The sequence below is a fragment of the Narcine bancroftii genome, chromosome 8, assembly GCF_036971445.1.
Source record: "Narcine bancroftii isolate sNarBan1 chromosome 8, sNarBan1.hap1, whole genome shotgun sequence".
NCBI classification, from domain to species: domain Eukaryota; kingdom Metazoa; phylum Chordata; class Chondrichthyes; order Torpediniformes; family Narcinidae; genus Narcine; species Narcine bancroftii.
Window position 1 is genome coordinate 108934347 of NC_091476.1, and position 14730 is coordinate 108949076.

The 14730-nt window shown below is 46.5% G+C and overlaps 1 protein-coding gene across 7 annotated transcripts in view; it reads left to right on the forward strand.

The window, feature by feature from the left end:
• The window catches only part of zbtb16a (zinc finger and BTB domain containing 16a), a 235986-nt gene that overhangs the window by 95102 nt on the left and 126154 nt on the right, over window positions 1-14730 (forward strand). For all 7 annotated transcript variants that reach the window (XM_069894826.1, XM_069894821.1, XM_069894822.1 and 4 more), the window contains exon 3: window positions 3988-4085. In XM_069894826.1, coding sequence (XP_069750927.1) covers window positions 3988-4085 — 98 coding nt within the window. The remainder of the gene's footprint in view (window positions 1-3987; window positions 4086-14730) is intronic.

A 14730-nucleotide genomic window follows, 5' to 3' on the forward strand; every position in this document is an offset into this window, starting at 1 on the left:
AAGCAGTTAAATAAGACTTGTACAAATGATGGCTTTTGTCTTGTTTTGTACCCTTGCTTCCCTTATTCCCATGACTGTTGTGTTTTACAAAAAAATTAGACCTTTAGGAGTGTGTGGGGCTGGAGAGATGCCCATCCACAAGAGCTGGAGGAGCCAGGGCCTTGCCTATGGGAGTGCTGTGTATGGGGTGGGTTTGGGAGCAGGGTCTCTTAAGGGCAGGGTGTGTGAAGTTGGGGCAGGGCCATTGGGAAAGGGTGGTGAAGGTGTGGGAATCTTTCCAGTGCAATGTTGGAAATTGAATGGAGCTTGGGATTTGGGAAGAGGAAGAGGGCCACATTTTTAAAATTAATTTGAATTAGGGACTGTAACAGGCCAATTTGGTCCTACGAATCCGTGCCACCTAAATTACACCCCATACCGGGGTGTAGGTTAATGTTTTTGAAGGATGGGAGGAAACAGCAGCCCCTGGAGAAACACGCAGACGTGATGAGAATGCACAAACACTTTACAGAGAGCGCGGGATTCAAACCTCAGTCATTTAGCTATATCCAACTCCTTAGCGATGGCGTAGTATTTTATTCTCTTGGCTTTTTCTGAAGATGTTAATTCTGAGGACTTCCTTTGTAAGCTGATGACAACATTACACTATTTCTTAGCTTGCCAAATTTTAACACCGCTTTATAATGTAGAGTGCATTTGGCCTACTGGTCTCTTCTAGTTCTTCGAATAGTCCCACTCCATTTACTTCTTTGTTACCTTTGCTCTCTCATTCGCCCAGCTATCTCCCAGTTCAGCTGACGCGAGGTAATTTACAGTAGCCAATTAATCTGAACACATCTCTGAGGAGTGGGTGAAAACTGGAGTGCACAAAGAAAACCTACATCAAGTTTATTACCATCTGACTGTACCTGTAAAAGCAGATGAAACAGTATTTCTCCAGGCCACAGTACATAGCAATCACATGTATACATGGGCAACACGGTTAGTATAGTCTTTTAGCGTGATGCTATTATAATGTCAATGACTGGTTCGAATTCAGCATTGTCTGCATGGAGTTTGTACATTCTCCCTGTGTCTGCATGGGCTTTCCCGGTGGCTCCGGTTACCTTCCTTCATCCAAAATGTATGGGGTTGTAGGTAAATTTGGGTGTCGCAGGTTTCAATGGCTGGAATCAGCTTCTACTGTGCTGTAAATAAAAACAATACTGATATTCTTCAAATAAATATAAAAATCCCATGCACGTAATACTAGAGGCCAGGATCAAAACTGTCATCTGGTCAGTTTCCAGCTCCCACCCCTTCAAATGCCTGCATTCCAAACTGGCTGGGGCAGTGAAGCAGCACCACGATTTGCATTTGGTTTATGACCCCAGAGGCTAGGTTGATGATCTTAAATATCACCTCTGCCTCCACCCAGTGAATCTCAAAGTTCTGCAGAATGAACACAGTGCTCCAAGTACTGAATGCAGGTGGCTGAAGACCTCTGCTATTTCTTGTATTTTTAATAAAAATGCGAGTTGAAGGCAAATTTCTCCAGCAGAAACCTTCTTTCATCTTGTCTTTCTCCTGCCATCCAAAATTAGTGAATTTGCATTAAAACTGTCGTCTGCAGGTTTGGAACATTTGTATCATGGAGGGTGTGGGAGGAGGGGATTTCAAAGCAAAACGCCCCTCCGCTCCAGAAGGAGTTTCCTTTGGTGCTTCCTCGAGGTTTTTCCGCTGATGTATGAAATTGGCAGAATAACAGCAGCCTTCAAATGTTTCCAACCAGAGTGAGTGACATGGCTCTCGTGAAGCCAGCTCTGTGAATTCTGGATCTGTTTGCCTTGCATTTATTTCATGATGCTTTATCCTTATCCTCTCCTGAACATGGCTGACTCTATATGGATATATATTCTAGGCTTGGACATTCTTCATCTGTCAACTTCTGTCGTTAAAGTTGACAAATATGAAATTCATCAGAACCTGGTCTTTAAACGTGGTTATTGTGAATCGTACAGTTTCACTCCACCTGGCAAAAAGTCAGATCAAAAGTGACATTTTTTTCCCTTTCTATTTCCATTTTCCTTTTGAGCTGAAGTCATGTTAAGCTCAGTAGACTAACTGCACAGAATGAATAGATGGGTTTGCATGGAAGTCAGCCATCCATCGCAACTAATCAATGGTAGTGTTGATGTTTCCACAAGCCAGCTTCAACCCTCTTCCTCTCACACTTTTTTTTCTGGACAACATTGCCCTGAATTGCTTTTTCTTGCAGTGTCTTCATCTTAACACTTTAAGTTGGAACTTTCTCACTGCATCTCCAACTAAGATCACTGATGACGTGATCAGGTGTTTTAACTTCTGAAATATTGTTACATTATTGTAAGGGTCATTGCTGTGAAACAGTGCTCTGGACTTATAAAAATGTAATTTTTTGAACATTTTAACTGTGGAAAAACCAGCCACTTAAATTGTCCATTGATCTTGTTAGTTCCTTTGGCCTTTTGGAATCCTGTGCAACTCTTTTGTACCCTCATATGCATCTTTGATTTTGTTTTTATTGGTTCATATGCTTGAATTGACCACTCAACATCTGTTACCCAGATCTGCTATATGGAGAATGAGCCACTGATCAAGGTGCAATGTGCCCGTGAGACTGGACTGACTTTATCTCTACGCCTAGAGAAGCCAAGTTGACCAACAATAGGAGATGAAACTATACAGCTTTAAACATCAAAGCTTTCAACATGGGGGGAGGTGATGGGATTTCTGGTGTGAAAATGGTGTGATTTATTTTGAAACCTGTGCATTTGCAAAGGACACAAGGCTCGGTACGCTTGCCATGATACACGGAAAGTCTGCAGACGCTGTGATTGTAGTTAAAAACACAAATGCTGGAGGAACTCAGCAGGTCTCGCAAGGTTGACACTGACGAGCCTGCTGGGTTCCTCCAGGAATTTGAGCTTTTGCCACTATTTGCCAAAAATTTCAACTAGCCCACAGTAGTATGGTTCTGATGAGGATTCAAGTGATGAAGTGGTGGTGAACTGAAAGAGTGAGGAGGTGGGGGACAAATGACTATTTGAGAGAGAGAGAGAGAGAGAGAGAGAGAGAGAGACCTACGCTGAGCACATGGTTTGGGCTGATGTTCGATGACTGGTTGCAGCATCATGTGGTTAGTTTTTTGTGGCCTTGATGCTCTTGTGGTCTTTCCTGCAATCTTTTGAATTTAAGCATGTGTTGTAACGTCTTAGGAGGCAGTTGGTGTGGTTCAGTCTTTACCATCTGATGAGTGCACGAGGACCGGAGTGGGGGGAAGCCCCTCATGGTTTTGCAAACACCTGGATTGACATGATTGGACTTTGTCAATCTACACCAGTAGTTTTCAAACTTTTTCTTTCCACTCACATACTACTTAAGTAATCCCTCTGCCATCTGTGCTCTGTGATTAGTAAGGGATTGCTTAAGGAGGTATATGAGTGGGAAGGAAAGGTTGAGAATCACTGCTCTAGACCCCATTGTTACTGAAATATTTTGCTTGAGAAAAATTGTCATTGGCCCATTTCCTTTGGAGTTCTGAAACCGCACACATAACGAGTCAATTAAGTACAATCAAAACAGTGGTTTTTGAACATTTTCTTCCCATTCACATACCACCTTCCATCCTGGTCATTATTTCAGCTCCATTAAAATCATGAACAGGACAAGTATTTGTGTCTTGCAGGTTTATTGTTCTTGCTGTGAGCCAATTCAAATCGTGAATTTTGAGAACTGACTAGTGTTGAAGCATATCGGTTGACGTGTCTTCAATTTTTCATATAGAGCAGTTACAATCCCTTGCAGCAAGTATCTGTGATGCCAGCAAAGATGTGAACAGCTCTGGTGAAGAGCTGCTGCAGGTGTTTAACGAGAGATTAATGAAGTGCAGGGGCAGTATTTGATGGCTTTAGTTGCACACTCCAGCAGCGTTATATTGACTCACTTTTTTCTTGGTTTATTTTGCAGGAAGATGCACAGTGGAATGAAGACCTATGGCTGTGAACTTTGTGGTAAACGGTTTCTGGACAGCCTCCGGCTAAGGATGCATCTACTTTCGCACTCAGGTAACCTGAGAGTCATGTGATCTTTTTACCATTTATTTTTCAGCGTGCATATGAAAGGAGAACTTGGGCAGCTTCAAAGTGAAGAGAACCAAGCTGCTCTGCGTGTGTTGCGGTGTGTGTATTCAGCTCTCTCTCTCACTCTTCTTCACTGCTCTTCCCCCCCCCCCCCCCCACCAAACTTCCCTGTGGCTTGTGCTGGCTGCTGATGCCTGTTGTTGTGGAGCTGGCCAAGTGCCAACCTGGGCTCTGTGCCAACCCTGTGGGTACAGTATGTACAGTGAGTCTTGAGCCAAATTTGTCATCCACTAGAAGAGGGAGGGAGTGGGTTTCCTGTTCTGTAAACAGTTTTAATAAAAAATAATCTAATTGAATAAAATGTATTTAAAATTTTTACAAAGAATCTTTTTTAAGATGAAAGGCATTTTCCAGCCAATTCAGCCCTTCTTTTGAACAGTAATGACAGTTGTGATGTAATATAAGAGACCAAATTTGTGTACAAAATGTGTTGACCTCGTGTTGGTTCATGGAGAAAGGAATGTCAATGGGCTGAAATGAAATGAGCAGGGAAGGGTTGGGTAAATGACAGGTCTGATGGAGCCCTATATTTCTGCTGCAAAAACTGTGGTTCTCTGCTGTTGACTGGTGGAGGGTTTTCAGATGATGCATTAGGATGAGGAAGAAATTGAAATGGCTTATACTTTCTGGCCTTCAGCAAGACTATTGCAATTCATACATTCCTGGCAGCATTGTCTCCAGTGGTTTACAAGTGTAATGATAATGCAACCATTTAACAAAGGCAGTTTCCATTAGCTTGTAGATAAGCACACATAATATCTATGACCGGTAAAGTACATCATGTTGCACATAGCAATAATTTATTACTTTTACAAGAATCCCTCTGTTTGCCACCCTTTTCATGGGCACTCTGCAGTACAACTTTTAGTGCTGAGCTGCCTTTTGCACTTGGTCAACTCTTTCTAAAGGTCAGATTTCAAATCTTTCCTGAATGTTCACTCCAATTAGTTCTGATTTAGTTGCTCATCGAGGCTTTGAATGCGCAACCCAGCCTAATTTCCTCAGTGCGGTATTGACGGAGTGTGTACATCATACTGAGAAGATGGGCCATGAAATGGAAGTCTTGGTGATTAGCACCCGAGGACTCGAAACCAGATTAAGCTCGACCTGAACTGCTACTCATCACATGCCACCCACCTCCTCACCACTTGAGCTTTGTCCAGGTCTGCAGTAGTGCTTTGTTGCCATGCAACTCTGAACAGCTTCAGTTCCATAAACCAGGGCCCAGATCTCAGTCAGTAATGAATCAGACTATGGGCTAAAATGTTCCAGTGTTGCATTTTGGATGGTTTGGTGCCATTATTGATGGTCTGAGGTCTTGCACACTAACCAAACTGTACTCTTTCATGCTGTCAAAGGCGTGGTTCACTAGTTATAAAATGACTCTGAAACATGTCTAAATAATTACAATTGATAATTACTATTGTTAATTCATAAATATACATAGAAAATAGAAAAATGAAGCTAATTTTTATTGATAATTAAATGAATGGGTCTGTGCTTTACAATCATGTTGCCTAGAGTTGAGGGGCCAGATATGAATTGTATCCAGCCCTCCAATCAGAATGCCAAGGAAGCATTATGAACATGATTGTGCAAACATTGTATCCAGCCCTCCAATCAGAATGCCAAGGAAGCATTATGAACATGATTGTGCAAACACTGTAAATAACTGATATTTGGCCCACGAACAAGACTCACCATAACCTATCCAATTTCTAGTTAAGTTTCCACTGCAGTTTACGGCAGTGTTACATTGGTGGAGGTGCAGTTCATATCATTTAATTGCCCCAAGGAGCTCAAGAGAGTATTCAAGATCATCTGGTTAAGTATGGTAAGAAGGCCATAATTTAAGTAAATTTTTCAAATCCTTTCTTTCAGTTGAGAAATACCATTTGCTTTATGTAAATGGTATTTACAATCGCAGTACAAGTATTCTAAATTCCAACTTGCATGCAGTACCATGAAACATTCCAGAGCACCTTGCAATAGGTCAGTCAGACACCATTTTCCTCCCAAGATCTGTTTGGACAGCTGAAAGATTTGCATTGTGTATTTGAAAGGTGGAGAGTTAAGAGAGAGGTGGAGAGTTAAGAGAGAGGTGAAGAGATTGAAGGAAGGAATTCCTAAGCTTGGAATTGTTCGCTGCATGGCAACCGAGAATGGAGTAGTTAACGATGACTGTGAAAGACTTTTTTTGGCTGGCAGAGTGTGGGGATCTTGGAGGTTTGCAGGGTTGGAGGAGGGTCTTGGTTGAGGAGGGAATTATCAGTTTGTGTGTGACATTGGCAAGCTTTGTAGTGTGCAATTTCATTGTTGTCCTTCTATTAGATCCGCCATTCTCAATGGTTGGGAGGGGAATTACAGGTTCCTAGGGGCCACAGCGCATTTAGGAGGGGGGGGGGGCATGGACTGAAATCATAAAATTTTTTTCAACTGTAGGAGAGAAATATAAAACAAACCAGCTAAACTTATTTCACAGGGAAGGGGGGCATATAAACTTGGAGCAGAGACTTAAGTGGGCCGTATCTAACAAAAAAGGTTGAGAATTGCTACTTTAGATGATTGAGATTCTTCAATTTATATTCTACTGATCCAGCATTGGAAGACTGATTTCCTGAATCATCCACTGATAGATTTGATGGGGCTCTTTTGTTTTAAACTTGGAGCCCCATCTTGGACCTTGTTAATATCAAACTGGGAGGATTGAAAGGCATTTGAAGAAATAGACATTTAAATCCCTCTGTCATTTCACGTCGAGAGGAATCTTTCCTAATGCCGTGATACCAGGTACAATGGCTTGTTTAGCATGTTGCTGCACAATAGAAAGTAAATCACACTTGTGGATAGTCTGTAATATCAATTAACATCTTGGGTGATGTTTACTTAGTTCATCAACTCAAATTATGCAACTAGGGTTATGTCCACCCTTTGTGTTATCAGGGTTTAATATGGGCATTTACTGAGTAAATCACTGTTATTGGGTTCACTGTTGGAAGGATGTTTGACTGGCAGGGAGATGACTCGCTGCATTCTTTGCAAATCTTCTAGAGTTTGCAAAAAAATTCCCATCATTCCTCCTCCAAAGGGATAGTACACAAAAAAACTGAACATCTGTAGAATAAAGCAGATTGCCAGTTGCCGACACATCCTTGTGATTAATTCCATTTCCACTGGTGATGCATTTGACGGGCGCTTGGAGCTTTGTGTATTGTATTAAACTAATTCAGTGGTGGTTTTTTAAATTTTGTTTGTATGTGGTTTATTTTCCTCAAGGATACATCTATAATTGTCATTCCCTTCAAAAAGTACAGAATGTACCCATTTCCATATGCTGTTTGAGACAACTTTATGAAAATAGATCAACCAACTCTTGACTCTATTCAAGAGTGTCACTAGCTTATTTGGTACATTGCTGAATCAAAAAAAAATAAATCTCAGTTGATGTACTTCGTTTCTCCTTCTGGAGGTGGATGTACCCACCAGCATTTCATCTTTTATAAGAACTTGAATTGAGCATCATATCTTTTGAATCTGCTCCAAAGTTGATAAGAGCAGAATATTTTTACCTGCCCTCTTTTCTCCTCATTCTTTTCAAGTTCACAGATCTCTCCATCTTGGTTAAATATATTCAAGGAATATTCTCTGCTGGGCAGTGCATTTCAAAGGGAAATCCTTTAGATTTCAGATTTATTGACAGAGTACATGCATGACATCACATACAACCCTGAGATTCTTTTTCCTGAAAGTGTGGCAGAATTGCCACTTCTTGGCAGGTCCAAAAAAACCTGATTCAACTCACAAATGTTAACAAATAAAGACATGTAAACAGGCATGGAGTAAAAAAAATGCAAAAGTAAGTGTCCTTAAATGTCCATGATTGAGTTTGTTGTGAAAAGTCTGGTGGAGGGGGTAGCAGGTTTTCCTCAAACTGGTGGTATGTGTCTTGTGGCACCTGATGCACCATCAATAATCACAAAAGACTGAAGTTGTGAAACTGATTGGCTTTTATTAACCATAGACTGGAGCAGCCGTCCACTTTATTGACTGATCAATGCAGAGTGGAATGGGGAGCCTGCAGAGAGAGGGCTGTGGCTAGGATCTGTCTCGGGTGGCTAGGATCTGTCTCGGGTGGCTAGGATCTGTCTCGGGTGGCTAGGATCTGTCTCGGGTGGCTAGGATCTGTCTCGGGTGGCTAGGATCTGTCTCGGGTGGCTAGGATCTGTCTCGGGTGGCTAGGATCTGTCTCGGGTGGCTAGGATCTGTCTCGGGTGGCTAGGATCTGTCTCGGGTGGCTAGGATCTGTCTCGGGTGGCTAGGATCTGTCTCGGGTGGCTAGGATCTGTCTCGGGTGGCTAGGATCTGTCTCGGGTGGCTAGGATCTGTCTCGGGTGGCTAGGATCTGTCTCGGGTGGCTAGGATCTGTCTCGGGTGGCTAGGATCTGTCTCGGGTGGCTAGGATCTGTCTCGGGTGGCTAGGATCTGTCTCGGGTGGCTAGGATCTGTCTCGGGTGGCTAGGATCTGTCTCGGGTGGCTAGGATCTGTCTCGGGTGGCTAGGATCTGTCTCGGGTGGCTAGGATCTGTCTCGGGTGGCTAGGATCTGTCTCGGGTGGCTAGGATCTGTCTCGGGTGGCTAGGATCTGTCTCGGGTGGCTAGGATCTGTCTCGGGTGGCTAGGATCTGTCTCGGGTGGCTAGGATCTGTCTCGGGTGGCTAGGATCTGTCTCGGGTGGCTAGGATCTGTCTCGGGTGGCTAGGGTCTGTCTCGGGTGGCTAGGGTCTGTCTCGGGTGGCTAGGGTCTGTCTCGGGTGGCTAGGGTCTGTCTCGGGTGGCTAGGGTCTGTCTCGGGTGGCTAGGGTCTGTCTCGGGTGGCTAGGGTCTGTCTCGGGTGGCTAGGGTCTGTCTCGGGTGGCTAGGGTCTGTCTCGGGTGGCTAGGGTCTGTCTCGGGTGGCTAGGGTCTGTCTCGGGTGGCTAGGGTCTGTCTCGGGTGGCTAGGGTCTGTCTCGGGTGGCTAGGGTCTGTCTCGGGTGGCTAGGGTCTGTCTCGGGTGGCTAGGGTCTGTCTCGGGTGGCTAGGGTCTGTCTCGGGTGGCTAGGGTCTGTCTCGGGTGGCTAGGGTCTGTCTCGGGTGGCTAGGGTCTGTCTCGGGTGGCTAGGGTCTGTCTCGGGTGGCTAGGGTCTGTCTCGGGTGGCTAGGGTCTGTCTCGGGTGGCTAGGGTCTGTCTCGGGTGGCTAGGGTCTGTCTCGGGTGGCTAGGGTCTGTCTCGGGTGGCTAGGGTCTGTCTCGGGTGGCTAGGGTCTGTCTCGGGTGGCTAGGGTCTGTCTCGGGTGGCTAGGGTCTGTCTCGGGTGGCTAGGGTCTGTCTCGGGTGGCTAGGGTCTGTCTCGGGTGGCTAGGGTCTGTCTCGGGTGGCTAGGGTCTGTCTCGGGTGGCTAGGGTCTGTCTCGGGTGGCTAGGGTCTGTCTCGGGTGGCTAGGGTCTGTCTCGGGTGGCTAGGGTCTGTCTCGGGTGGCTAGGGTCTGTCTCGGGTGGCTAGGGTCTGTCTCGGGTGGCTAGGGTCTGTCTCGGGTGGCTAGGGTCTGTCTCGGGTGGCTAGGGTCTGTCTCGGGTGGCTAGGGTCTGTCTCGGGTGGCTAGGGTCTGTCTCGGGTGGCTAGGGTCTGTCTCGGGTGGCTAGGGTCTGTCTCGGGTGGCTAGGGTCTGTCTCGGGTGGCTAGGGTCTGTCTCGGGTGGCTAGGGTCTGTCTCGGGTGGCTAGGGTCTGTCTCGGGTGGCTAGGGTCTGTCTCGGGTGGCTAGGGTCTGTCTCGGGTGGCTAGGGTCTGTCTCGGGTGGCTAGGGTCTGTCTCGGGTGGCTAGGGTCTGTCTCGGGTGGCTAGGGTCTGTCTCGGGTGGCTAGGGTCTGTCTCGGGTGGCTAGGGTCTGTCTCGGGTGGCTAGGGTCTGTCTCGGGTGGCTAGGGTCTGTCTCGGGTGGCTAGGGTCTGTCTCGGGTGGCTAGGGTCTGTCTCGGGTGGCTAGGGTCTGTCTCGGGTGGCTAGGGTCTGTCTCGGGTGGCTAGGGTCTGTCTCGGGTGGCTAGGGTCTGTCTCGGGTGGCTAGGGTCTGTCTCGGGTGGCTAGGGTCTGTCTCGGGTGGCTAGGGTCTGTCTCGGGTGGCTAGGGTCTGTCTCGGGTGGCTAGGGTCTGTCTCGGGTGGCTAGGGTCTGTCTCGGGTGGCTAGGGTCTGTCTCGGGTGGCTAGGGTCTGTCTCGGGTGGCTAGGGTCTGTCTCGGGTGGCTAGGGTCTGTCTCGGGTGGCTAGGGTCTGTCTCGGGTGGCTAGGGTCTGTCTCGGGTGGCTAGGGTCTGTCTCGGGTGGCTAGGGTCTGTCTCGGGTGGCTAGGGTCTGTCTCGGGTGGCTAGGGTCTGTCTCGGGTGGCTAGGGTCTGTCTCGGGTGGCTAGGGTCTGTCTCGGGTGGCTAGGGTCTGTCTCGGGTGGCTAGGGTCTGTCTCGGGTGGCTAGGGTCTGTCTCGGGTGGCTAGGGTCTGTCTCGGGTGGCTAGGGTCTGTCTCGGGTGGCTAGGGTCTGTCTCGGGTGGCTAGGGTCTGTCCCGGGTGGCTAGGGTCTGTCCCGGGTGGCTAGGGTCTGTCCCGGGTGGCTAGGGTCTGTCCCGGGTGGCTAGGGTCTGTCCCGGGTGGCTAGGGTCTGTCCCGGGTGGCTAGGGTCTGTCCCGGGTGGCTAGGGTCTGTCCCGGGTGGCTAGGGTCTGTCCCGGGTGGCTAGGGTCTGTCCCGGGTGGCTAGGGTCTGTCCCGGGTGGCTAGGGTCTGTCCCGGGTGGCTAGGGTCTGTCCCGGGTGGCTAGGGTCTGTCCCGGGTGGCTAGGGTCTGTCCCGGGTGGCTAGGGTCTGTCCCGGGTGGCTAGGGTCTGTCCCGGGTGGCTAGGGTCTGTCCCGGGTGGCTAGGGTCTGTCCCGGGTGGCTAGGGTCTGTCCCGGGTGGCTAGGGTCTGTCCCGGGTGGCTAGGGTCTGTCCCGGGTGGCTAGGGTCTGTCCCGGGTGGCTAGGGTCTGTCCCGGGTGGCTAGGGTCTGTCTCGGGTGGCTAGGGTCTGTCTCGGGTGGCTAGGGTCTGTCTCGGGTGGCTAGGGTCTGTCTCGGGTGGCTAGGGTCTGTCTCGGGTGGCTAGGGTCTGTCTCGGGTGGCTAGGGTCTGTCTCGGGTGGCTAGGGTCTGTCTCGGGTGGCTAGGGTCTGTCTCGGGTGGCTAGGGTCTGTCTCGGGTGGCATGTCCAGCTGGCTGCAGCCAATCATAGCTTAACAGTGGTTTGCCACACACCTTTACCTCTTTCCTGATGAGGAAAGAAGGTGTGCTGTGTGGTGCAGATCCTTGGTGATTCCTGGTGCTCTCTGATGGTAATGTTTCCTGTAGATGTTCTAGATGGTGGGGAGGATTTTGCCTGTGATGCTGTGAGCCCTACCTTTTGCGGGGCTTTACACTCCAGAGTATGGTTGTCCCCATACCAGATCCTGATGCAGCCGGTCAGCACATTTATCACCACACATCTGTAGAAATTAGCCAGGGTTTCTGATGTCCTATCAAGCCTCTGTAAACTCCTGAGGAAGTAGAGGAACTGATGTCCTTTATTCATTAGTATGTTGGGTCCAGGAAAGATTCTCAGAGATGGTGATTCCTAAGAACTTAAATTTGCTCTCACACCCTTCCTCTGATTTCCTTCGATGATCACTGGACCTTTGAGTTTTGTAGATTAAACTTCTTTAATTGTATTGTACTTTGAAGCTACAAATCAATTTAAGTTCCAAAGGTAGTTCGTTTCTAATCCATTGAAGCTGATCGTCATTTGATATTTTGGAATTTAGAAGATATTGAGTTGATTTTTCAGAATCCAACTCCTTCTAAGCAGCCTTTTCATGTCTTTTGTTGGGTGTGTTTATGAATCTTGTATCTTGCCTCGAATATTCATAATGATGCAGTTGAACCAGAATTGAACAAATGTGCCAGACTCCACAAAGTGAACTTCAATCCAGTTTTCAAATTTTTGTCCAGCTTCTCTTTTCTGTGAAAATGGTTTTTTCCTCTTTCTGTCAAATTTCTATCCCAACGCTTGGGCCAAGATATGTCAGCGTGTCCTGAGCAGGTTGAAGATGGGGACGTGGGGGGTGGGGGGGGAGAGAGATATTACAGTTGGTTCTGCACATCGTCTCCGTGCGTATCATCACTGTACCTCCTCGATGCTTTTTGCAGAAGGTCACTAATCACAATTGGACGGCAGAACTGGACAGGTTATTTTTGAAACTTTAAACATTAAAAATGTTCTATCTAAGGGGTCGTGGGGTTAAAATTTGATTCCAGAGGCTGATGCTTCTGATGCATAACTGAAGAAGTACAGCATTCTCTGAGAGACTATCATTTGGTATTGGATTTAAAATGGAGACTTCACCTTGCACATGGATCCGTTGTACACCTGTCCTTTTTTAAAAAAAATGTACAATTTTGGGGTGCTGGTTGAATCCAGTTCTTTGACTAATTTCACCAAAGTGCAAGAGATCTGATCAATACTACGCTGCAGTTTTTTGGATCTTGCTGAATGTAGCACGGCTGCCATAGTTCGTTGAACTGTGCCAATGCCTGTATTTTAAGTACTTGGATGGCTGTAATATTCGTTGTCGTTTTCTGTGAGTTGCAGATGGTGTATTGCAGAAGTGCACCTTATCTCTTCTCCCCTGAACTCGAGCACAATGAGATGGAAGCCATCCCACGCCTTGTTGTTTAGTATTCACCCACCCATCCCTCTACAGTTCAATACAACTTTAATGTAGGAGTAAAAGTGAATGAGGCCCCGTATCTCTCTGGGGAGTTAAAATGGTAGAGTATTTGTTGTCTACTTCATCTTTTCCTTAAACTTGCTCTTCAGAAATATTATAAACACCAATCTCTCTACTTCATTATTAAATGAGAGAGAGCAAGCGAGTGCTTGAATAAAAGCAGAGGGATTTTTTTTAAAGTGCTGGCTGGGGTTCAGCCATATCCTTGGAATGATGTAATGACCACTGGTAGATCTGAATGTTCAGCCAGAATTCCACAACATTTGACAGCTGTGGGTGAGAACATGTTGTACCAAACCTTCTACTGAATCAGGCTTGATGGAGTTCCAAAGCAGGACGAAAGGCTGAGGGAGTGGGGGAGGAGAGAAAAGGAAGAAATTAAACAGGATGAACTCTCCTGCCCTTTTAATTGTAAAGTGACACAAGCATTATCTGAATTGGCAACATTAAAAAAAAATATATAAATTTTATTGCCACAGAGCCTGTGTGAGCTTTTGTTTTGGGTGCTACTGTTGCTGTTAGCAGTGGGGATGATTGAAACACTCTCGTTGCCTGGAAGCGAGAGCTCTGCACTTTAATGGAGTGATTTGATATTCAGCTCGACATGCGTGTCCCTCTTTTTGCATGCAGCACAATGTACATTGTTGGGAGAGTGGATGTTGCAATGCTTGTTGGCTGCTGCAGGCACTGTGGGCAGCAAGCCTGTTCCTTTTTTTTTTGGAATTAAGTAAATATTTTTTTATTTATCGAGTTGGCAGTGTTAGTAAATTTGTTAAAGTTGGGCGGTGCTAGATGGGTGAGGTTTATGAATTCGCTAACAGTTGGAGATCCATTTAGGGGAAAATAATAACCTTGTCAAATCTTGGTTCACAGTATCGAAAGTGGCCATTTGACCCATCGTGGCTGAGCTGCCAAATCCTGTTGTGGAGAGTGAGCATTTACTGTTGAATTCACTCTCATTTCTTGCCCAGGAGTTTAAGCTTATTTGTTATTTCTAGAACAGTGAGAAGGGTTTTCCTGCAAGTAGTCTAATGGGCTAGCTCCAACATTGATACAGCTGTATGAAGTGGAATAAAACAATTTGGAGTATAATGATCAATTAGAACTGAGCAAGGGCAGTATGATCCCACTGTGAGATTGATTCAATGGCTGTGAAGAAGAAACTGTCCTCACACGCGGGCTTACTCCCCAAAGGGAGGAGGGAGAAGAGTGTGTATCTAGGGTGTGGTATGCCTTTCAGTAAGTTGGCAACCTTTCCAAGGCAGCAGGGGATGTAGATGTAGAGAAGCTTGTGTGATGTTCTGAGCTGCATTCAGTACTTCTGTAGGTTTCTCCAGCCTTGAGCAGACCAGCTCCTGTGCCATGCTCTGATGCATCCAATAAGTCTGTTTTTGGTGGTTCACCCTTGGAAGTTGTTGACTAATTTCCTCCTTCTGAGAAACCAGAGTTATTGGTGTGCTTTTTTGACTATTGCGCTTATGTGTTTGGCCCAGGATGGGTCATAGGAAATGTTCATTCCAAGCCAAATTAGATGTTCAAAAACCTGAGTAGTGTGTAACATTGGGAAACCCTTCGCATTCATTCCACATGCTTCACCCAAATGCTGTGCTGCCAGATCTAGAACCAAGTAAACAAAATAATACCAGCTTTTAAATTGCTGCAGTAAGAACTAAGAATTCAATTGTCTCTCATATCATGCAGGGGTGTATTAAAAATTTGATTCTTTTGGCAGCCGTTTTGGTTTTCTTGTTGACA